The 23,829-nt window shown below is 42.4% G+C and overlaps 1 protein-coding gene across 3 annotated transcripts in view; it reads left to right on the top strand.

Moving 5' to 3' along the window:
• The first annotated feature begins 927 nt into the window (after positions 1-927).
• lama1 (laminin, alpha 1) overlaps positions 928-23,829 on the top strand; it is a 36,709-nt gene continuing 13,807 nt past the window's right edge. For 2 of the 3 annotated variants that reach the window (XM_040047055.1, XM_040047057.1), the window contains exons 1-44: positions 928-1,111; positions 3,013-3,183; positions 3,390-3,502; positions 4,389-4,440; positions 4,556-4,746; positions 4,853-5,032; positions 5,117-5,206; positions 5,353-5,470; positions 5,556-5,734; positions 5,900-5,993; positions 6,113-6,270; positions 6,355-6,495; positions 6,589-6,747; positions 6,832-6,933; positions 7,104-7,318; positions 7,529-7,640; positions 8,122-8,232; positions 8,367-8,494; positions 8,578-8,664; positions 8,741-8,952; positions 10,707-10,813; positions 10,904-11,084; positions 11,166-11,302; positions 11,392-11,625; positions 11,971-12,114; positions 12,212-12,397; positions 12,653-12,838; positions 12,927-13,054; positions 14,206-14,323; positions 17,503-17,643; positions 17,769-17,887; positions 18,579-18,668; positions 18,790-18,983; positions 19,067-19,209; positions 19,286-19,384; positions 20,650-20,761; positions 20,897-21,053; positions 21,132-21,342; positions 22,050-22,166; positions 22,243-22,406; positions 22,484-22,622; positions 22,719-22,821; positions 22,936-23,052; positions 23,140-23,322. In XM_040047055.1, coding sequence (XP_039902989.1) covers positions 1,057-1,111; positions 3,013-3,183; positions 3,390-3,502; positions 4,389-4,440; positions 4,556-4,746; positions 4,853-5,032; positions 5,117-5,206; positions 5,353-5,470; positions 5,556-5,734; positions 5,900-5,993; positions 6,113-6,270; positions 6,355-6,495; positions 6,589-6,747; positions 6,832-6,933; positions 7,104-7,318; positions 7,529-7,640; positions 8,122-8,232; positions 8,367-8,494; positions 8,578-8,664; positions 8,741-8,952; positions 10,707-10,813; positions 10,904-11,084; positions 11,166-11,302; positions 11,392-11,625; positions 11,971-12,114; positions 12,212-12,397; positions 12,653-12,838; positions 12,927-13,054; positions 14,206-14,323; positions 17,503-17,643; positions 17,769-17,887; positions 18,579-18,668; positions 18,790-18,983; positions 19,067-19,209; positions 19,286-19,384; positions 20,650-20,761; positions 20,897-21,053; positions 21,132-21,342; positions 22,050-22,166; positions 22,243-22,406; positions 22,484-22,622; positions 22,719-22,821; positions 22,936-23,052; positions 23,140-23,322 — 6,178 coding nt within the window. In that variant the 5' untranslated portion in view covers positions 928-1,056. The remainder of the gene's footprint in view (positions 1,112-3,012; positions 3,184-3,389; positions 3,503-4,388; positions 4,441-4,555; positions 4,747-4,852; positions 5,033-5,116; positions 5,207-5,352; positions 5,471-5,555; positions 5,735-5,899; positions 5,994-6,112; positions 6,271-6,354; positions 6,496-6,588; positions 6,748-6,831; positions 6,934-7,103; positions 7,319-7,528; positions 7,641-8,121; positions 8,233-8,366; positions 8,495-8,577; positions 8,665-8,740; positions 8,953-10,706; positions 10,814-10,903; positions 11,085-11,165; positions 11,303-11,391; positions 11,626-11,970; positions 12,115-12,211; positions 12,398-12,652; positions 12,839-12,926; positions 13,055-14,205; positions 14,324-17,502; positions 17,644-17,768; positions 17,888-18,578; positions 18,669-18,789; positions 18,984-19,066; positions 19,210-19,285; positions 19,385-20,649; positions 20,762-20,896; positions 21,054-21,131; positions 21,343-22,049; positions 22,167-22,242; positions 22,407-22,483; positions 22,623-22,718; positions 22,822-22,935; positions 23,053-23,139; positions 23,323-23,829) is intronic. The other variant, XM_040047056.1, reaches the window with a different exon arrangement.

Genomic DNA, 23,829 nt, shown 5'->3' with positions numbered 1-23,829 from the left:
AGATTCAGTGGCAGTCACTGATAGGTGTAAATGACCTGAGGGCTGAAGCAGCTTTTTGTCTTATCTTGGTAACTTCAGGGTTAACCCGGGGTTCACGTCTTATTAGGGTATAATTTATGCTGCAAACCTTATCTGCTCCAGAGCGGGTTAGACTAATGATCAGCAGGTTTGAAATCACTGTCTACTGACCAATCAGTTCCCTAGAATATAGCGGCAGCATTCCTTGGACCTCTGTGTCCAGAGGGCCTAAAGTTTTCCAGTAGCATCATCGTTGCATTTCCCGGATGAAGAGTGACAAATAGGAATTCTTAGAAACAACTTTATCATCAAACTTTTTATTTTATTGTTGTATCAACTTTAATATGCTTCAAACTATTAAACACCACCAAGGCTGCACCTGAGAAAAAAAAGAATTGTCTTTTAATTTATTAAAACATTCTCATTTATAGTCTGTCAGATTCTCTGTGTCTTAATGGTAGGGCTATGACTTTGTTAAGTGTGTTAACTTACATAGTTGGCCAATGTGCTATTATTGTATCTGCCCTTTTACAGTCTCATGACCTAAGTGCACATTGATACTAAACTGCATGATTTTCATCTCACATCAGTGATTTTTTGAAGAAGCTTTGTTGCTTTGATTCTGTTTAATTTATGTAACGGAAATGAAATCCTGCAGGACCCAGTAAACAACAACATCTTGTAAACAACTGCCAAAATTCAATACAAAATAAATGAAGCAAAGAGTGTTTACAGTTTCTCTTTTATTGTTTACATTAATGCTTAAAAAAGTGTACAAAAAAAAAGGCCCTTACCACCCTCCCCCAAAGATCAAATGGTACATCCCCCCCACCCCATACAAGCCCCTTTGGGCTGAATGAATGAGAAAGGGGTTAGGGGGAGGGGTAGTGTGAGTTGGAGTCACTGTGGTGTTCAGGCACTCTGCAGCAAGCATTCCTATGAGCCACATTGATTCTACCAGTTAATTCTAGTTCTGCTACATGGAGCAAACACTCGCAAAATAACAGCGACACTCAGATTTGACTCAAGGGTGTGAGGATGAAAGTGCTGCTGCTTTTGTTGTTGATGGGGCAAGCCGCCGCTCAGCAGAGAGGTGAGACACCTTTTTAAAAACTTTGCTGAGTTCTAACAGCTGCTTTGAATTCTTATTCTCAAGTACCTTCAAAGATTCAAAGAATCTCAGAGAGGAACACTGAAAAAGTTTTTATTTTCAGGGTTACACATCTGTTTAAGCACTGTTGAACCCATCTCAGCTCTGCAGCCTGATCAGTGGGATTAGAGCTGGCTCTAATGTCGATGATTTAAGCAGAATGTACTTTTATTCTTGTTTCCCAAAGTAGTTTGACGGTAGTATTCTGCTATAGTTTAAAGTATGTTTCCCTTTCAGCTGTGTGTGTGTTACTGTTAAAACAAATCACATGTGCATCTTTGAGTCCTTGAGTCTTCATCACTGTGGGTATTTTGAATAGTGTAATGTAGTGAACATGCTACTGTTATCTTTGTTTTGTCTTCGGTCAGGGTCAGTTTGTTCTGATTTAAGGAACATTTATGCACCCTGACCTCTTTCTGTGAAAGTTTCAGTCAGCAGACTCGAGACAAATAACTTTGGGATTAAGCTCCACTTTTCCATCAAAGGTCAAATATCTGGAAATCTGATCTGGATTCAAGCTTGAGCACCTGTGATGTTATCTTTATCATCATATTCATCACCCCGAATCTGTTCAGGCATGCACTTTTACTTCTCTTATCACTGGCTCATGAATGAATCAGTGGAACAGTGTGTGTGTGTGTGTGTCTGACAAAAGACAAGGAGAGGGAGAGAGATCAAGAATTAGTGTGTACAGTCACACTCTTCTCTCCTTCCTCGCTCCCCAGAGATCACCACCCCCAAACACACACAACACATATAGACAAATCTCTACAACCTAAATACCTCTGTGTGTGTGTGTGTGTGTGTGTGTGTGTGTGTGTGTGTGTGTGTGTTGGGGGAAGGGTGACAGGTCATCCTGAACCTAAAATGGCTGACTTAACACATCCCAACACACAAACAGTCAGATGTAATGTTTTGTATGTAAAATATATAAACTAAGTACAGAACAACATTTCACTGCAAGGTACCAGCAGCACCAGCATTATAGCATAATAATAGTGACAAAGCATCACACACAGTGGACTCATATAGATCGCATATTTTATTAACCCCTCCACTGTTGTTCGATTCTCTCTCGCCTTAAATAATTTGCTCCAATCAGACTTTGGTTCCACGTATTTGAACCCTGAGCTATATAACATCTGTATTCCTCGCTACCTATGTGAACATTCTCAATTAAAAAAATGCTTATATATATATATGTATATATGTGTGTGTGTGTGTATATACTAAAAGATATTGAAGAATGAGTCAGTCAGAAAAGAAACAGATCAACCTTTGACCTCTGACCCAGATTGATTTTCAAAAACCAAACACATGTTGGTTCATGTGTTTGTTTTGTTCAATACTAAAAACCTATGCACACTGTTTCAGAGTCCCATGGTTCTTAAATTCAGATTTTTAACCAACACAGTGAGAATCTCAGTGGGAAACTGCAGCTGAGTCAATAGACTGTGTGTGTCTGTGTGATTGGTGAGGTGGTAGGCTGTGGGGGTAGATGTGTTTCAGTAGTGTCTGAGAGACTTTACTTGTTTATGGCTCCACTATATTTAGGCTTTGAGGCCTGGAGATGTAATCACTGAGTATCCATTGAGACTGCTCACCTAAAGATGCAAATATTCTGCTCTTATGTGAGGAGGTTTCAAAATAAAGGTTATAGAGTAAACATTCAGAATTGTCTTTTTATTACAAAAACAAGTCAGATCTCACAAGAGTAACACCGAGGTTTTAGACAGTGACTCATCTGAGAGCATACCTGTAAAAAGACCTGAACTAATCTATTCATTCATTCATCAGATCACTAATGTCTCCCCTTATATCATTCTAATGTAACTGTACTACAGGTCTGTTTCCTGCCATATTGAATCTGGCCAGTAATGCAGTAATCAGCAGTAATGCAACATGTGGAGACCCAGAACCTGAAGTCTACTGCAAGCTGGTGGAGCACGTTCCAGGACGGAGGATAAAGAACCCACACTGTCTCAAATGTGATGCCAACTCCGTTCTGTCCAGAGGTACGAGACAAGACTCCAGATTCTTTTTTACATCAAAGATCCAGTTTGCTTTAATCCAGAACCAGAATCACATAGATCACTTCAAATTATCCAAATGAATTCACATTTTACCTTCAAATTAAACATTTTGCAGCATCAGTAAAGTACCATTTGCACTTAGCTATGAAATTCCAGTGCACTACTACAGTAGTCATCTCTGTGTGCAGAACGTCATCCAATCACAAATGCTATTGATGGAACCAATCGGTGGTGGCAAAGTCCAAGTATCAAGAATGGACAACAGTTTCACTGGATTACCATCACACTGGATTTGAAACAGGTAACACAAACACAAGTAAGACCCACACAGACTAAAACATAAAGAATGATCACAGATAAAAATGCAACCATTAGAGGAAAAATATCAAGGACAGCATCTCTAATATCTACTGATATTTACTTAGACTCCTTCTGTCCAATCAATCTTTCCGAGTTAACTTCAATAATGTATTTTTCTAAACAATCAGTGTGCCGTTGAGACCCCATTAATTAATACCTCAGTTTTAAATATGATTAATATTATTATTAACGAGCTCCATACAAAGGGGTTTTAAGGTGTCAGTAATTAAAGCATTACTTAAAAAGCTATCGCTTAATTCACCAACTATAGACCAATTTATGACCTTTCTTTACTCAAACAGTTGACTCGTCATCATCAGTGTAAGCCATGCACACTTGACATGTTCCTTTTCTGGTAAAGAGCAAAATGTGTTCTTCCATCAATTAGGGCGAATCGTACAGGTGTTGGAGGGAGGGAGCTTTGGATAGCTTTATATGGCTTTAACAGCTGCATTTTGTATTTACTTTATGGCATCATCTTCTCTTTCCCTTTACTCCTAACTGGTTGTGGCTGGTGGCTGCCCCTCCCTGAGCCTGGTTCTTCCTGTGAACAGGGAGTTTTTCCTTCCTACTGTCACCAAGTGCATGCTTATAGGTTTTTTTTTCTTTCTAATATTCACCTTGTAAAATAAAGCACCTAAAGGCAACTGTTGATGTCAAATGGTGCTTTATGAATAAAATTTGAAAAATGAAAGTTTTGTTTTTCTTTTCATGACCAGAGAGGACAATAAAAGCACAGAGGAACACATTAACCAGATGAACAGTGCCAGTATCTTTTGTTCTTTACTCAAAGTCTTTGAGTAACTTTGAACTTTTGTGCTGTCCAGGTTTTTCAGATCGCGTACATCATTATCAAGGCTGCTAATTCTCCTCGAGCAGGTGAGACTGGCCCATGTACTGCCTGTTTATCTGCCTTTGTACCTCAGACACAATCACAGAGTAAATATTTAAGACATCGTTCCATGTTTGCTATTCTGATCTGTCTGTTTCTCAGGTAATTGGATCCTTGAGCGGTCTCTGGATGGAGTTTCCTTTGAGCCGTGGCAATTTTATGCCATCAGTGACTCTGAGTGTTTATATCGCTACAACATCACACCACGACTGGGACCACCAACCTATAAGAGTGATACAGAGGTCATCTGTACATCTTATTATTCCAGATTAAACCCACTAGAGCATGGAGAGGTGAGGCTTGCACTTGCTATGCTCATGTTATCTGTCTCCCTTTCTGTTTAGCGTCTGTCCATCTTTGACCTTTCTTCTTCTCCTTGTGCCTCTTTCTGTCTCTCAGATCCATACCTCCCTAATTAATGGCCGACCTGGAGCCGATGATTTAACCTCAGATCTGCTGAATTTTACGTCGGCGCGTTACATCAGACTGAGACTTCAGCGAATCCGAACACTGAATGCCGACCTGATGACCCTGAGTGCTCGCGATCCTCGAGATATTGACCCTATTGTCACTCGGAGGGTGAGATAGGCTGCAAAAAGTTGATCTTTGACCCATAAACTGACTTGTACTTTCTGATACCTTTTGTGTTACCGTGTTTCTCAGTATTATTATTCCATCAAAGACATCTCTGTGGGTGGGATGTGTATCTGCTATGGACACGCTCAGAGCTGCCCACTTGACCCTGTTAGCAAGGTAACGGCAAACGCCCGAGCATCTGTATATTGGAACATATGTAAAGTGTTTCACCAGGTGAAATATATATATGTGTGTGTGTGTGTGTGTGTGTGTGTGTGTGTGTGTGTGTGTGTGTGTGTGTGTGTGTGTGTGTGTGAGTACAGAAGCTTCATTGTGTATGTGAGCACAATACTTGTGGAGAAAGCTGTAACGAATGCTGCCCAGGTTACCATCAGCAGCCATGGCAACCAGGGACCATCTCCGATGGAAACACGTGTGAAAGTAAGAAACACCCTTAAACACACTGAGTACCATTTCCGTCAACTTCTGTGTGCTATTTGTTAACCTGTCTCTGTTTGTCTCTCAGAATGTAACTGTCACAATAAAGCAGACGACTGTTACTACAATCAAACCATCTCTGAACTCTCTTTGAGTTTAAACACTCACGGTGTTCGTCAGGGAGGTGGAGTTTGTTTTAACTGTCAGCAAAACACAGCTGGCATCAACTGTGAGACCTGCAAAGATGGATACTACAGACCTGCTGAGGTACTGACACAATATTACAAACTGGCTAAGGTTATTGACATAATGCAGCAATTAATACCACAGAGTTGCTAAAGTATTGACACAAGTAAAACTATATCTGGAGATCCTGACTCAGAATGTCTCTCTGCATGATCTGTATGTGTGTGTGTGTGTGTGTGTGTGTAGGTTTCTCCATATTCTGACTTTCCATGTGTTGAATGTAAATGTGATCTGAGAGGCTCAAAGTCTTCAGTCTGCGCCAGAGACAACACACAGCCAGGTTAGTATATTTTTATTATTATTATTAGTATTAGCAGTAGTATTGTTGTTCTGCAGCAGTTTTTTGCAGTATAACTATATTTCTTGGATGTGTGTGTGTGTGTGTGTGCGCGCGTTTAGGTTTGCTTGCAGGTCAGTGCATGTGTAAGGAGGGGTTTGCAGGTCAACAGTGTGACCGTTGTGCGTTTGGATACAGAGATTTTCCTCAGTGTTTTCGCTGTGAGTGTAGCCTGTCAGGCAGCATCAACACTGACCCATGCAGCCCCTGCATCTGCAAGGTAAACACCACCTGCTCTTCAATATCTGACCTGCTTTCTGGTGTTTCACCTGGTCCCTAACCTTAGCTGTTCTCTCATCCTCAGGAGAATGTGATGGGAGCTCACTGTGATCTGTGCAAGCCAGGTTTTTTTAACCTCCAGGAGAGCAATCCTCTCGGATGTACCAGCTGCTTCTGCTTTGGTGTGTCTGATGTCTGCGAGAGCTCTGGCTTGTCCATAGGGCAGGTAAAAAATACCTGTGTTCAGGTAACAGCACCATATTGCATCATGAAGAACCTCTAATTATGTTGGGGTTGTTTTTTTTTTTCTTTTTTTCAGGTGGTTACTGCAGAAGCTTTGCTCTTCCCCTCTGAAACAATCACCACCACCCCTGTACTTCACAGCAATGAGATACCCATTCATAGCAATATTTCCTCTGGTGCCACCCACCAACAAATGCTGTGGTGGGCAGCACCCCAAAGTTTCCTTGGCAACAAGGTAAGCTACCATTTCCATATTTGCTCATTATGCCAAACACATGCCAGTCTCTCCATCTACTTTCTGACTTCTCTCTGTCTGTAGCTGTTGTCTTATGGAGGTTTCCTGAACTACTTTGTGGTTTATGATGCTCCACTTGACTTTGAAAACCCCACCCTGTCCGCCCACTGTGACATCATTATCAAGGTGAGAAGAAACATGTGATTAGATCACTATTTTGATTTCTCTAGATTGGTATGTTGTGTTGTTATCAGACACCATCTACATTTTCACAGTGCATGTTTTATATTGAAAATGTAGCAGTTGTCTCTTGAAGGGCTTCAACATCCAGACTGAAGAAACTCTCTCATTCTCAGGGTAATGGTTTGGCTCTTCGTCTTTCACGTCTTCTCCCACTATCCCTCTCTACACTGGCTGAGCAATTGGTTAACGTGCCAATGGTCTGGCAGCAATTTGCCTATGACCAAACAGGCAGGCATGTTACCCGAGATGACCTGCTATTGGTTCTTGCCGATGTGACGTCACTGGTTGTCAGAGTTTACCTGAATACCTCCGCCACCGGAACGATACGGTGAGGAAAAGTAAATGATAACATATGGTCAAATCACTTATCTAAGGCTGAGTTGGAGATTAAAAAGACTCAGATAGCAAGGCTGAGATTCACTTAACCTGAAGCTTGAGTCCTATCGAGTCATCTCCCCAGCACAATTCTGCAGGAGGAGCCCAACATCAGTATGAACACTGCTGAAGATGGAATATTGACTGTGTCTGTCTATCACAGCCTCAGCTCCGTCTCTCTGGACATCGGTGACGCTGGCTCGCATTCTGAGGTTCAAGCACTTGCTGTGGAGAGATGTGAATGCCCGTGGGGTTACAGTGGCACTTCCTGTGAGGTAATTTATTTAAGACTGAAACTATTTTTCATAATTTTGGATGCTATTGAAATGCAGACTTTCAACATTCAAGGGACAGAATTTAAAAAAAAAAAAAAATAGTATCTTACCACAGAGTAGTTTGCACTATTTTAGACTCAGCCCCTTCCTTTAAATGAAATTCTCAATTCAAGGACAGGTGAGGGCTATGTTTTTATTGTTTGCTAATCAGTTAAGCCCAGAATAAGTTTGAAGTGCAGCAGCTGGGTAGTGTAGTGGTAAGACTTCACACCTTTGGAGAGGCATCCAATAAGGGTCGTGGCTAGACCCCCCATGCTAAAACCAAGCCCTGGAATGGCGCGGCTACGTCTGCAGCCTATGCGCAGCTGGGACACAAGCATTTCATTACATGTTGTACTGTGTATGTGACAAAGTGAAATTGGAGTGCATCCTTAGTAATATCAGTTCAATACCTAATTGTTTGTGCATTTTTGTGTTTTAGTCGTGCCTACCAGGTTTCTACAGAGTGGGTGGAATCTTGTTTGGAGGAAACTGTATGCAGTGTGAATGCAATGATCATGCCGCTGAGTGTGACATCAATGGAGTTTGTGTGGTGAGTCACGTCACAGTCAGAACAATCAGAAACAGCTTTCTCACCTGCTGTTCTGACACATGGTTCATTCCCTGTCCACTGTGTGGTCATCTCTCTCTGACCTTTTACTGATTCGTCCGTCTAACTTTTCTCAGGGCTGTACCCACAACACCACTGGCCCTCATTGTGATCAGTGTCTTCTGGGTTTCTATGGTGATGCCACAGAGGGAACAACGGATGACTGCCAGTTGTGTCCATGCCCTCTAACGGAGCCATCCAACAGGTTTGTCTTTGTCATTGGACCTCATTCAAACCAATTAAAGTTTATTAGTACAGGCAGTATGTAAGAACACCTCTGTGCCCTAGGTTCAGTCCCACTTGTGTGTTGGATGCATCTGGACAGGTACTGTGTGACCAGTGTCAGGATGGGTACACTGGAACCAACTGTGAGAAGTAAGTATGATTGAGAAGCCGATCAACCCAATGATAAACTGATAACCCAGCATAACACATGGGTTTGTGTCTTCAGGTGTGCTAGTGGTTTCCATGGGAACCCACAGGTAGTGGGTGGGACCTGCGTTCGCTGTGAGTGTAACGGTAATGTGGACATCAGTGAGGCAGGACACTGCGATACTGTCACCGGGGAATGCTTGCGTTGCCTCGGAAACACAGCAGGGAGACACTGCGAGTTGTGTCGGCCTGGGTACTATGGAGATGCTGTGCACACCAAAGACTGTCGGGGTACGTTACACATATCTGCTTTGACATCAGTAATGATACACACTTAATGACTAAATGGGCCATTTTACCATTTTAGATACACGATTGATTTCAATTTGTTAATGTGAGTTTTTCTCACACTGAAAGGTTAGTGATCGATGACTTCCACTGTGACCATTCACATAGTCTGTGTGAATAGTATCCACGCAGCTATGTCTTAAACACATAGAAGTCTGGATGAGATCGAGTTTTCCACTTCTAAATTCATGAAAAAATTAATCACGCTGTCTAATTGTATACTTATTAGAGACAGCATTACCGTGGCCTCCAGTAACACTTGGGAAATTTTGGAATCATTATTGACCAGGATATGGATGTGTGTGTAAATAAATATAATGTTCTCTTATGCTTTCGTTCATCTTCAGTTGATCCACCACATCACACTGAGAGTGTTAACAGAAACTAGAAAAGAGATCATGTTTCTCCCAAATCACCTTCTAGTTACCTGCTTCTTGTTAAATCCAGAATTGAATTTAAAATCATTTTCTCACATATGCAGTCCTGATAATCAGGCCACGTTGTTTCTTAAAGACTTCATAGTACCACATTTTCCAATATCCCTGCAATAAAAGCAGCATTTTGTTTTTCTTCTCAGCCCCCAACCAGTCATGGTAGATCACTCCCCCTCCCTGAGCCTGGCTCTGCCTGAGGTTTCATTCTGCTGAAAGAAGGCTCTTAAGCCTTGATTATACTCTGTCATGGACATGGACACAGTCTGTTGAGTCATTCCTGTTATACAGGCCAACGCACAGTTGTGCATTGTAATTTAAAGTCTCCATGGATTAGTCCACAGTCAAGCAAAACTGGCTGTCACACAGACCTCTGCATGGACGCTCGCACTCACCATACAGTAATGAAATTTATGTCCCTCAGACCCTAGCAGACTAGCAGGCAAGGAAAAAGCAAGACCTTTCAACCATCACAGCAAAACACTAAATATGTTAACCACAACATACATGAATAGTTTAAATAAGCATCATGGGTCATAGTGAAAAATAGGCTCTCAGTCTGGAAAGTGAAGTCAGTGTGGAAAAAACTAACTCCCAGAAACGCACACCCAGGCGCACTCAGAATTGCTTACACAGAGAAACACTCACTGCCTTTGTTTGAAATGTTGATCTTTTCAAATCCAGATTAGATTCGACCTATGGACTCTTTGTTCTGCTATCACATGACTGTCTGTGACTATGTGTGAGTGTGTATCAGTACTTGTGATTGCATATACTACTATCTAGTGGTGACATAATCAAACTGCACTCTGTTGATAATTTATAGCAGTACATTTTCCTTATTTTCCAGACTTTGAAAAGAGTTGAGATTCACAGTCATTCTCGTCTGCACAACTGTTTTAAATCAAACTTGAAATTCCAGATACAAAAATGTAGCCAAATTCAGTTTTATTTAATTAGCATTTCTCAAGGAACTGTATATTGCAGCACCGTTACCTTTGTGGTAGAGAGGAAGAACTCCCCTATAAGGAGAACCATACACAGGGCTGCTGCAAATAGTTGAGAGTGAGGGGAAAGAAGATGGAAGAGAAAGCACAGAGAGGTGAAAACAATCAAAAGCACAAAAGCTCTTAGAAGCTGTACTGTTTGTCAGTAAACAGCAAACAACTTTAAGAAACTGTTGTAGAGGTGGTGTCACTTGACCTGGGCTGTTAACAGGTAGGAAGTTTCACGTAATTTTTGACAGCAAGTGGGGCTTTCTTTCAGAATGTGGCTGTGATGTCAACGGGGCCCTTTCCAGTCAATGTAATGTCACAACAGGCCAGTGTATCTGCAGAGAGAATGTGACGGGACGCACCTGTGACCACTGCAAGGTGAGAGACACACATGCATGTGTGGCATACACTGTTTTTGTTTTGTGTTTGTTATTTTCATTTATACTTTGTGTAAAACTTGTTTTTCAGTCAGGATTCTATGGGCTGCAAAGTGGCCATGGCTGTATGCCATGTGGCTGCAACAAATCAGGATCTCTGTTTGAATCATGTGATAAGGAGGGGCAGTGCCAGTGTGTAGAGGGTGTGACTGGACACAAATGTGACCGCTGCAGTAGGGGTTACTATGGTTTCCATGACAAAGGCTGCATAGGTAATAAACTGTAAGCTACAAGTCTTCATGCTGATTTGTTGACATTTCTGTCTCTAATTGACTGTTATTTTCTCCTCCCAGCATGCTCCTGTGATCACACTGGTGGGAACTGTAACCCTGAGAATGGAGAGTGCATCTGCCCCGCCCACACAGAGGGAGAGACCTGCAATAAGTGTGTAAAAAATTACTGGGGCCATAACCCCACCACAGGCTGCAAGGTAACACACACACACACACACACACACACACACACACACACACACACACACAGAGCTTGTGAGACAGGTTAACTCTAGTGTCTGTTTAGCCTTGCAGCTGCAGTGAAGCAGGAAGCTCTTCCCCTCATTGTGACCTGACCAATGGACAATGTCTGTGCAAAGAGGGGTTCTTTGGCAAGTCATGCGACCAGTGTGCACCTGGTTACTATGGGTACCCAGCATGCTCAGCCTGTGGCTGTGACATGGCAGGCACAGAGGAGACCTTTTGCAACGCTACCTTGGGGGTGTGTTCCTGCCAAAACACTGGAAATTGTGTGTGCAAGGTAATGTGTGAGTTGTTTGTTTTTTCTTTTTTTTTTATATAAGTTCTGGTTTAGAGATCTCATCAAATCAGTGATGGTCCTGCTTAAGATAATAAAAAGACCCTCATGAAGTTCCATATTCCAAAATCATATACATGCAAAACAGTCTCAAAAACTGAACATGTGGGCAGATTTTCCTTCATCAGTAGCATCAAGTGCTGCACTGCTTCCCGCACAGCTTGAAATGTTTGATTGCTCTGGGAAAGTTAAACTTTGCTGTTAATCTCAAATTCTTTTTATGTTGCTCACATGTTTCTGTAGGGTATAATATGAGTTTGTCCTCTATGTGTGTGTCTATTTTTTCAGCCTGGGGTCTCAGGCCGGCGATGTGAAGAGTGTGTTTCTGGTTGGTTCGGTCTGTCAGCTGAAAATCTAGATGGTTGTTTGCAGTGTTTCTGTTCAGGACTGAGCCAAGACTGCGAGGAACAGGGAGGACTGACCAGAGTACCAGTGAGTACATCTTTTGCATAATCATTGTAGTTTACGCATCATGACATACACAGTTAAGGCTCCAAAGAGTTCTCCCTCATGCTGTCCCTTCTCACAGGTGTACCTGGCTTACTCCTCCACTCTTCCATTCCTGTCATTGGTCAGTCAGTCAAACCTGCAGGGTACTGTATCTGGAGTGTACCGTCAGGGCAGTGAAATGCTGCTCGACACCCGTCAGCTCAACACCAGCGGGCTGACAGGCCCGCTCTACTGGAGGCTCCCCGCTCAGTTTGAAGGAAACCAGGTACTATTATCCAAATTGATGCCTGATACTGTCTCGTTGCTTCCACTGTACCTTCAGCCCAATCGGCTAACTGACAGCTGCTGTTGCCTACACTGTTTAAATATGTGCTTTGGTTGTTTAAATAGTCACAGAATGATTTAGTCTTGCAACCTTTAAATGTGTTGGTTTAGACTTTACAATTTTCACTTCATTATAGTAGTAGCATAAACTGCTGTGCATGCTTAGTGGTGTACTTATTTTGTTTTCACTTTCCAGCTACTATCATATGGCGGACTGCTTTCTTACACTGTCACCTTTTACGCTGAGGATGGCTCAGGACTTTCTAATCAGGAGCCTCAGGTGCTAATGAGGGGCGGGACTCTGAGGAAGCTTGCCATATACACTGACATGGTTGCTCCAAGCAATGGTGTCACGACTCAGCATGACATCAGGCTGACAGAGGTACAGCTGTAGAGCAACATGCTAAAATAAAGACAGATGTTTAGAAAGAAAACCTGCTCACTGTGTGTGTGGTCTGTGTGTGTTACAGCACAAGTGGAAGTATTTTAACTCTGTATCACAGAGGTCGGTGAGTCACGCTGACTTCATGTCCGTCCTCAGTAATATTGAGTACATCATCATCAAAGCGTCTTATGGTACCAGACTGCAGCAGAGCAGGTATTTGTAAACACTGTACTACACATTGTATTAAAATAACTGATTATGGTTAAAAATAAACTGTGGGTGAAATAAAATGCAGTAGTCATGTATAAGCACATGGAGAGTAAAAGGTGGGAATGGAGAAGTACTCATCCAGTTTATAATTCGGGCTGATCAAGCCCCAAGCTCCTAACCTTAAAAGTAGATACTGTGTCTTTCCCAGTGGTGGGATAACATTTTGATCTGTAGCTAAATCAAGGAGCAGGTGGAGGTATGCGCTTAGAAAAAGGAATTAAAGTTAGTAGAAACGAGACAGAATACTTACATGTGAATGATAGGGATGCAGAGGTAAAGGTGACGATGCAAGGATTAGAGATAGTGAAGGTGGTTATGTTTAAATACCTGGAGTCACCCACCCAAAGCAACATACAAAGAGGAGCTGAAGAGGTGAAAAAAAAAAAAAGAAAAAGAAAAAAAGAGTGCAAGTGTTAGGGGTGATCTGTGACAGAGGGACAGCAGCAAGTGGGAAAGGGTAGCGAGACCTGCTATGATATATGATTTGGAGACTGGTGCTGACAAAACGACAGCCAAAGCTGGAGGTGGCAGAGTTAAAGATTTTCATTATAAGTGGTCAGAGAGGACAGGACTATATCTGACAGACAGCTCAGGATGAGAGAAAGTAAGAAAGGCAAGGCTGAGATGGCTTGGACATATGACATATTCATCAAAGGATGTTGAAGCTGCCAGGCAGAAGAAAAAGAGGAAGATCTCAGAGGATGGATGTGGAGAAGGAGACCAAGAATAGGGTTGGTGTGACAGGAACGATGCAGGTGAGATGGAGGCAGATGATCCGCTGTAGTGACTGGTCGATAGCCATACATCGGAATCAATTCAATCATTCAAATCGCTAAATGTAGTCTTAATTATATTTGTATTATTTGTTCCTTGTTTAGCCCGCATTGCAGTTTTATTGTGAAGCACTTTGATGTACACTAGTCTTTTAAATGTGCTATAGAAATAAACTTTGACTTCTTTTAGAAGCAGCAGAAAGACCAAGAAGAGTCTAAACTGGGGGCTTCTTCCACAGGAAATTGATTTTTTACATGTCTGTGACCACAAGTCACGGTAGCTGTGAGATCACCAGTTTTCTTGTGCTGTTTTTTTTAAAGGATCTCTAACATTACCATGGAAATGGCAGTGGAGGTGGAGAAGTCAGAAGTCGGAAATGTAGCCAGACTGATTGAGTCGTGTGTCTGCCCACCTGGGTACACTGGACTCTCATGTCAGGTAATCACCATGTGGTGGTACAACTGTATACCTGGTGGGGCACTATCTAAAGCACCCTTTCTTCCTTTCCGTGGTTGTGGCTACCGAGGCTAACTAGGTCTGCACCTGGACCTAATCAAGTGAATTAAGCTAGCTAGTCAAGTTTAACTAAAAGCTGAAACCCTTTTCTATCCAGTTTGTGGAAAGAGTAACTTACCCCCAGTGTCATGGCTGTGTGCAGGCAGGCAGGGAGAAAGGACCCAAAATGCAGGACTCGGAGGCAGATGTAAACTCAAAACACTCAGCTTTATTGTGGGCAGAAAAGGGAACATAAACTTAACTAAACTGAGAATACAGAAATAAACTAGGCCGGCTAGCAGACAGAACACACGGTGAGGGTGAGTAGACATAACAACACAACACTGACACAAAGACACACTGGGCTTAAATACACTGAGAGAGTCATCAAGGAATTAGAGACAGAAGGGGAACACAGCTGGAAGGAATAAGACCTAACGAGACAGGGAGAGCAAAGCTGGAACACTGACATCAGACAGGAACAAGAACCTTCAAAGTAAAACAGGAAACAAAACACACTTTACTAAGACACGGACTAGACAGAGACAGACTTGACACTGACCAAAACCTACTAAATAATAATCATAATCAAAACAGTATCACTGATCAATCAGAACATAAATCATAATCTAGAAAAACACCAAAACATGAGAAACAGAAAGCTGGGTCAACATGACCCAGAACCGTGACACCCAGTTCCAAAAACGTTTAGTTGTTGTGTGAAATATAAATAAAAACAGAATCAATTTTATTAACAGTAGAAACATATCTAATGTCTAAAACAAAACACTTTATTTCATGAAAAATCTTAGCTTATTTTGAACGGCAATATGCCTGAAAAACAGTTGGATTGAGGTAAAATGAGGTTGGAAAAGTAAATAACACTGAAACGAAACAGCTGGAGGAACAGTTTGCAACTATTAGGTTTAGTGGCAGCAACTCAGCACCATGACTGGGTATAAAAAGATTGTCTTAGAGAGGCATTTTCCTACAAGTTCAAATGGGCAGAGGTTGAGCAAAAAATTACATCTACTAATTGTTAGACTTGTAGTCAAGACCGCCTAAACCAAGACCCAGACAAGACCAAGACCAGAGGGTATCGAGACCAAGACAAGACCAAGACCAAGACAGACCGAGTCAAGACCAAGACAAAGTCGAGACGAGACCGAGACCGAGACAAAAAAGTCTTTAAACTGCAGCCAGATGCTGCTTTGTTTACGGGTGTCAGGAATATTTATGTGTTTTTGCAATGCACTCGCACAGCCCTCCTCACCGCTGTCTACTGTCTCACTCACTTACTGAGAGGACAGACGCACGCTCCACTTGACTGTTGCGTCTCTCACCCTCTCTGTTTTTCACATAATGATATTATCCTATATCCTCGCATGTGATTGGCCACAATATGGAAAATTGGAGCATAGCTGAGCCACTGTGTGAGAGCTGAGCAGCAAAAGGAAATTAAGTGAGGAGCCGGCTCTCGCTCAATGGGAGTCGACTCTTCTGATTCACTACAAAGCACTCTCTAAGCACGGCTCTTAGAGCTGATGCTTTTGCGCATGACACATTATCGAACGTTACGTTGTGTGTCATGGATACTGTTGACTCCAAATCTCCCGACCACTATGTCGATCTGAGACAGCAAGACCGAAACAGCAAGACCAAGACAAGACCACGTAAAAGTGGTCTCGAGACCAAGACCGGTCTCAATACATCCAGCTCTACTAATTGTTGAGTAATTTCAAAATAATGACCGTCAGCCTTGAAAATCTCGTCAGTATATAATATCATCAAAGGACTCCAAGAATCATGCGTGTGCGAGGATAAGACTGAAAATTCATTGGGCCCTCAGGTGCCACAGCATTACAAATAAGCATGTCATAGAAAACACTGTATATGCTCGCGCCGCAATCCTGAAATTCATGTTTGAGCTGTGTCATACAAAGAAAAGGCCATACATACTCATTATAAAAGAATATCTGCCATCATCTCTGGGCCAAATTCAAAATGCAGTGAGACAAAGTGGAAACTGTTCTAATAGTGCCTATGGAATTGGTAGCTTACACAGGACAGGCAACATCACTGCTAAAAGGTGTAGTAAGGTTTTACAGCAACATATACGTCATATACAGATTACATTGTTTACATGAAAAGCCTTGATTATATTTAAGCAAGCCAATGCAAAACTGCACACCGCCTGTATTGTAACAGCAATGCTTCACAGTAGACAAGTCTGGGTGCTGAACAGGCCTGCCTGCAGTCCAGACTTTTCAACAACTGAAAACAAAAATCTGGCAACGAAGGCCCAAGACTGTTGAAGTAGTATCTTCTATGAGACAAGAATGGGACAGCAGCCCTCCCAAAAGTCCAGAACTGGCCTACTCCCAGATGTTCATGGCTGAACATGGTAAACATAGGCATATTTAAAGTTTTTTGAAATATTTTCCCAGTTTAATCATTTGATATGCTTTCTATGTTCTGTGTTTGGGTGTATGCGATTTGCAAATCATTGCACATTAAAAAAAAAAAATTTTTACACAGTATACATGTTTTTCTGGAACTGTTTGTATTTTTATATTTGAATTTGTATTTGTATTGTTAATGGTTTTGGACGGTTGTATTAACAGCAGGAAGGTTCTGGGGTCAAACATATTTGGGAGCTTCCTGTGTGGATTTCTGCTGGTCCGGGTTTCTCCAGAAGTTCCAGTGTCCTTGCATAGGCTGTAGACATTTCTGTTAATTAAAATTAGATCATGTCATAAGTATGGATGTGAGGTAGATAAAGCAGAAGTTAAAAATAAAACAGATATAAAATAAAGACTGTTTGTACTGTAAATATCTTTCCAGTCCAAGGAAGGACTCACATAGAATGGGACAGGCAAGTCAGTAGAAGTAGAAGAGGTTGGAGATGGACATGAACAGACAGAATGTGCTGGAGGCAGAGAGAAATCCCTGCATGCAGTTCTGCAAGGGAGACGAAATGCCCACAGATGAATTTGGCTGGCAGGAAACGTGCACCTCTCTCCTACACTAAGCAGAGTGAGGCCCAGTTCACTTAACTACGTCTACCATCACCAAAGACATTTCCTGACACATCTCTGCCTCTCTCATGTATCCTTCTGCAGGATTGTGACGTAGGATATTTCCGTCAACCTCAGTCTGAGTTGTCACCGCAGAGCAAGAAGTCGATGTTTGTTCGCCCCTGTGTTCGGTGTCGCTGCAACAACCACAGCGAAAAGTGCGATGCTGAGACGGGACAGTGTCAGGTAACGTGCTAACACTGATTCATACGAGCATTTTAGAGGAGATTGCAAACTAAAGACAGAACCATAGTCAGCGCAGAATATCAAGAGACTGCAGAATTTACTAGAGTCTGTATTTTTTCACACAGGACTGTAAGCATCACACCAGCGGACAGAGCTGTGAGAAATGTGCCTCAGGTTATTATGGAAGTGTCAAAGGATCCATCGGCGACTGCTCACCATGTGCATGCCCCCTGCTGAACAACAGGTGCACACCTTCATCGAGCATCTTGCGCCTCATTTCTTAATGATTCTTAAATTGTGTAAAATTGTTTTAAAATGTCACAGTTTTAAAATTAATGCTGGAATTAGATATGTTAGCATGGCTATTATATAAAATAAACTTAATTAGGCCTATGATGCTTATTATATAACAGGCTATTAAGATACATGAGCTAAGTTAAGCTTGTGTCTTTTAGGCCCAGCTCCTAAACAGCAAAAAGTGGAAACCTTATATCAAAGTAGTCTAAGGATCTTGCAAAGAAAAGCGTCTGGGCTTCTTTAAGTTGCTTGAAGACGTTTCACCTCTCATCCGAGAAGCTTCTTCAGTTCTAAGGTCAAATGGTGGTGAGTCCCAGATTTAAACCTAGTGGGAGTATCCCCACCATTTGACCTTAGAACTGAAGAAGCTTCTCGGATGAGAGGTGAAACGTCTTCAAGCGACTTAAAGAAGTCCAGACGCTTTTCTTTGCAAGCTCCTTTGACTACGATGACCTGGATGACTGAGAACCTTCACAGACTTATATCAAAGTAACTTTAAAAAACTTGTTTCAACTGACAAACAGTCCAAAATACAAACATACTTGCTATATTTAATGTTTATTAATGCCTGGATATAATACAGAATTTTGGTATTGATCAGCTTTGGCATGTTGTTATTTTTGTATGTGTGTGTGCAGCTTTAGTCCCACCTGCATTTTGGAAGGAGCAGCAGGTGATTTCTGCTGCACTGCCTGCCAGCCTGGCTATGAAGGGAGATACTGTGAGAGGTGAGATCATTACGTCACATCTGTCTTTAGACCCTTTGTTATATACTGAAGTCGTCATCTAATTAATGCAACTTTTATTGTGAAAATTTGCTTGCTGTGTTTTCACACTGCCATCCTCCAGGTGTTCAGTTGGTTACTATGGTAACCCATCAGTACCAGGCGGTGTGTGTTCACAGTGTAGCTGCAGTGCATGGGGCTCCCTCCACTTGCTGTGTGACGTGCTGACTGGAGAGTGTGAATGTAAGGATGGGGTCAAAGGTCAGTCATGTAATGAGTGTGAAAAGAGGAGCATCTTCCAGGAAGGCGAGTGCGTGTGTGAGTAAATACATTAGACACACACACACACAGACACACACTAACATGAGACACGCGACTAACATGTTCTTTTTTATTTCCAGCATGTGATGACAAATGTACTGGTATCTTGTTGGATGACCTGGATGAGTTGCACAATCACTTCCTGTTTTTCAACCTGAGTACCATTGCAATGTCATCATACCGGCAGTTGTGGCTGCTGGAGAATCAGACCAGAGAAATGCAGGTACAAAAATGTGATTAAGTTGTTGCTCATGTCAAGATGTACGACATACTGAAATAATGACGACATGTCTCCCCAGGTGGTGTCTTCACAGAACAACTCTGTTATAGTGTCCACGTCTAGAGTGGAAGAAGGTCTAAATTATTTGACCTCTGAGCTCGGCTCTCTACTGCAGCAGGTAGGCACACCCGCCTGTCTGCTAAAGGTTCATTACACCACCTTCTGTGTGTCACTCAAAGTGTTTTCACCCCTTTAGTTTTTTTTTTTTTTTCTTTCTGCCTGTCCCGTTTGGCTCTTTTGCCATCAGAATTATTGTCTAAAGGCAAAGAAAGATGCCCAACGGATTTACTTTACCAAATTGACCATCCCAGCCTTGCCATAATGGTCCATTTGATTCACCTTTTATTGTTTATTTTATTTTCACTTGCTGAATACGGGACAGACTTGACTGGGGGAAAGAAGGGGAGAAAGAAAGAGGGAAAGAGAAACAGCTGAGAAGAGGGACGGGGGAGAAGGGCAAAAAACAAAAACCAACAGAACGGGCAGAAAAAAAAAAAAGAAAAGAAAAAAATACATATATCAATGACTTGGATCACCTGCTGAGAAAGAAAAAAGAAAACAAGCAGAAGAGAACAAGAGTAATAGAATAAACAACATCACAATGATATATGGGAATATGAAAGTAAATACTAAACATTAAACATTATTGTGCAGCACATAAGATCAACAGAACACAGTGTGCTTTGAGGTAGGAGCCAAAAAGGGTGTAGTTTGTGGGTGTGATCACCCGTGTGTACACCTGTGAGCATGGACGCGCTTGTTTTTTTAAAAGGTTCCTTCATGTAATGATCTGCTAGAGGGTGTGGGGGGGCCACAGCCCCGTCTTCCAGGGCATGAAGCAGGTATGGAGGAGATCAAAACTCCAGACATCCAGAGGCCCCCAGAACACAAGAGACCAAGGAAGACCAACAGAGGGGCAGCCGCGCCACTGTCCCAGAAAGAGCTGAGGAGAGTCCCAGATGAGGGCTCACTCAGCAGCCGCGGAGCAGAAGCCAGGGGGAGTTGCAGTGACGCGCCCGTGAGCTCCGCCGGCAGCCAGCTGTGCCTGAGTGACCGAGCCCCAGGCCGAGAGGCCGGGGGCACCCCACCCCCGAAGTGGCCCGAGCGAGCCCCAGGCTCCAGGCCTTCTGTGTGTCACTCAAAGTGTTTTCACCCCTTTAGTTTTTACTGTAATACATTGCACATTGCAAACAATGTGAGAATGGTACTGGGTCCTGGAACAGTGGATAACATTTGCAGTAATTCTAGAGTTAGCTGCTAGCTAGCTCTGAACACTTTTGTACTCTCCACACTTTCGTACTCTCCACATCTGATAACTGACTGGTCTTTTAAAACTTCTTTCCCATCCCATCGGAAAATTTTTCCCAATTCCTGATTGGCTAGGTCAACAGTCTGTCTAACGATGTCCAGATAGTGGACGTGTCCACAAACAACAGCTTTTCCCGAGGCGCGCTCCTATTGGAGGGCATCACCAGACTTCAAAACAACATTCAAGGTAAATAACAACAGAATATCAGAATGATGAATAATGAATGCTTAATGACACATTAATTAATGAAACAACAAAGACACCATTACCAACAGCAAACAAGTTGTTTTTAATCAAACGTGAAAACTGTAATTGATGTAGTGCTTCAGAGGGAAGCAGCACACCTGAATCAGACTGCAGAGGAAGGACTGGGTTCAGCCAATCAGACGCATCTGCTGGAGGACGTAGAGTCCATATTAAACAGCATCAAAGATGTAAACCTAACAGCTGCAGAGGTTGTAGCCAATCAGGAGCTCAGGTCTGTTTGAGCAACACAGCAATATAGTTGATACACAAACACACAAGGACAGCGGTAACATGCTCTCTCTCTCTCCAGGCTTTCGGAGTCTCTCTTTCAATCGGTGCAGATCGACTTCCTGTCCAGCAGTGTGGCCACTAGCGACAAGCTTGGCCGTCTCTCTACTTCACTTACTGCTGACATTAAAACACTGCAACATGCAAACACAACGCTGAATGATGCAGTGCAGCACAACATAGAAACAAACGTTCTGCTGGACACTGCACACACATTGCTGCAGCTATATCAGGTAAGTCCACATATACAGACCACAGGCTGAAGTGAAATTACTGGATTGCTCTAAAAAAATATTCCTGAAGTCAAACTGGAAGTGCAGAGCATAGTTGCACATGGTTGAGGATCATAGTCTAGTCCAGGGGTGGGCAATTCCAGGCCTCGAGGGCCGGTGTCCTGCGGGTTTTAGATCTCACCTTGGGTCAACACACCTGAATTACATGATTAGTTTGTTACCAGGCCTCTGGAGAACTTCAGGACATGTTGAGGAGCTAATTTAGCCATTTAAATCAGCTGTGTTGGTTCAAGGACACATCTAAAACCTGCAGGGACACCGGCCCTCGAGGCCTGGAGTTGCCCACCCCTGGTCTAGTCCCTGTAGTCTCTCCCCGGCACAGTTTGGATCACCTGAAGGCCTTTCAGGAAACCTTTAGAATAGCCTGATAATATAACCTCGACATAAAATAAAAGAAGTAAATGCATTAACTAGTTTTTGAACATCACTAATCTCCTGTTGGCTAGGGCCAATCTGCGTGGAGTTTGTTGTGTTTGTTATGTTCAAAATAGCGTTGTAGTCAAAAGCATTGAGAGGTCAGTAAGACTAGAGCAGAGCTCAAGGTTTTTTGTTTTTTTTTGCTGTTTCTCTGCGTTATAAAACATTGAATGCTTTCTTCTGAAATTCAAAGGTGTCTTTTTGCTATTCTTTCTCTCTCTTTCTGTCAGTCTGGCCATCAGAACCTAAGTGTGGCGTGTCTGTCTTTGGACTCACAAATGGAGGACAGCCAGCTGCTGCTTGAAAATGCTGTCAGTTTAACGGAGGAGTTAACAAACCACACCAGAGTAAGAGAAACTATAGTAGTCAATAATAAAGCTTTCCAGCAGACGCTTGCTATAATAATTATGTCACACTGATCAGCAGGTTGAGATGTTGGCTGCTGAGCTGGATCAGTGGCGCCCCCTCCTGAGGAAACAGGTGAATGGTTTGGTAATGGGGCTGAAGAAAAACGATGCTCTGGAGAATGTTTACCGTGCAGAGAAACATGCCCACTTGCTGCAGAGCTATGCTCTCTCCTTGCACAGGTATTTTGTGTTCCTCTTCCTCTGTTTGTGTGCTCCTGCTGTTTTTTCCCACTGAAATAAAAACTCTTCTCTCTCAGTTCTCTGTCATCAGTGCGTAACGTGTCTCAGAATGGTAGTCAGCTAGCTCAGTTTGACAGTGACATCACAGAACGAGTTGACTCTGCCCATCAGATGGCTTCAGTTGCCCTAGTATCTGCCTCCTTAGCTCTAAACATGGTAAGTCTGTATTTGGCCTGAGACAGCAGTGCAATAAGGTAAATGAGAGGCTGTTGGTATGCAAATGTATAACACCTACATGTATTTGTATTTCAGAGTGTTCAATCGGAGCAGCCACTGTCAGAAGAAGGCAGAGCAAAGCTGGAAGTTTCCTCTGATATTTTGGAAGAAAGCCGAAGAATCAGCAGTGCGGCTGAAGGTGTGATAATGTTTCTGTTTATGAAACAATGATTTGGACTATCATTGCACATCAGCCATGTGTGGACTGAATTACTACTTTTAGATGAAACTTTTTCCTCTTTGTTTTATTTAGACCTGCAGCTGAATGTTTCCATGGTAACTATCAGACTTGGACTTGTCAGAGACAGTGTTCATAACTCCAGCTTCCTTCTCCGTCAGCCCGTCAAAGCGTTACAGAGCCTTTCAAATGGTAAAAGGACTGATATGCGTGATGTACTAATGCACTGACGTATTGAAACAGTGATACTAATACAATACTGATACTCGTGTTTATCAGGTTCTTCTGAGGCATTGCAGCAGACCCAGATTCAGGCTGCAGCAGCGCACTCCAAGTTGCAGGAGGCGATGCAGCGGCTGCAGAAACTCAGAGCACAGCTGAAGGATTCTTCTTCTTTGGTGGAAAACGCTAACAATACATTGAGGGAGACTAGTCAGCTGATGACTCTTACACACACTGCAGGTTTGTCATTAAGATTTTACGCAAATGATTTGTTTCATAAAAATCCAAATCTTTAGGCAAGGCAAGTTTATTTATATAGCACAATTCAACAACAAGGTGATTCAAAGTGCTTTACAGAGACATTAAAAAACAAAAACAATAAAAAGCATGATTTAAAATTGATTAAAAAGACAGTAGATAAAATCAGAACAGTAGATAAAATCAGTAGTTAAAATGTCCATTTTGAAATTTAAGCTTAAAAGTGTGGATTTGGTGCTTTATTCAAATGCAGCTGAGAATAGGTGAGTCTTCAACCTGGATTTAAATAAACTGAGTGTTTCAGCTGATCTGAGGCTTTCTGGGAGTTTGTTCCAGATATATGGAGCATAAAAGCTGAATGCAGCTTCTCCGTGTCTGGTTCTGACTCTGGGAACTGATAAAAACCAGATCCAGATAACCTGAGGGATCTGGAAGGTTCATACTGGGTCAGGAGGTCACTGATGTATTTTGGTCCTAAACCATTCAGAG

The sequence above is a fragment of the Simochromis diagramma genome, unplaced genomic scaffold (genome assembly GCF_900408965.1).
Source record: "Simochromis diagramma unplaced genomic scaffold, fSimDia1.1 OVJJ01000715.1, whole genome shotgun sequence".
Lineage (NCBI taxonomy): Eukaryota > Metazoa > Chordata > Actinopteri > Cichliformes > Cichlidae > Simochromis > Simochromis diagramma.
Note: the sequence above shows the minus strand (reverse complement) of the source record. Positions and strands in the feature narration are given on the sequence as shown.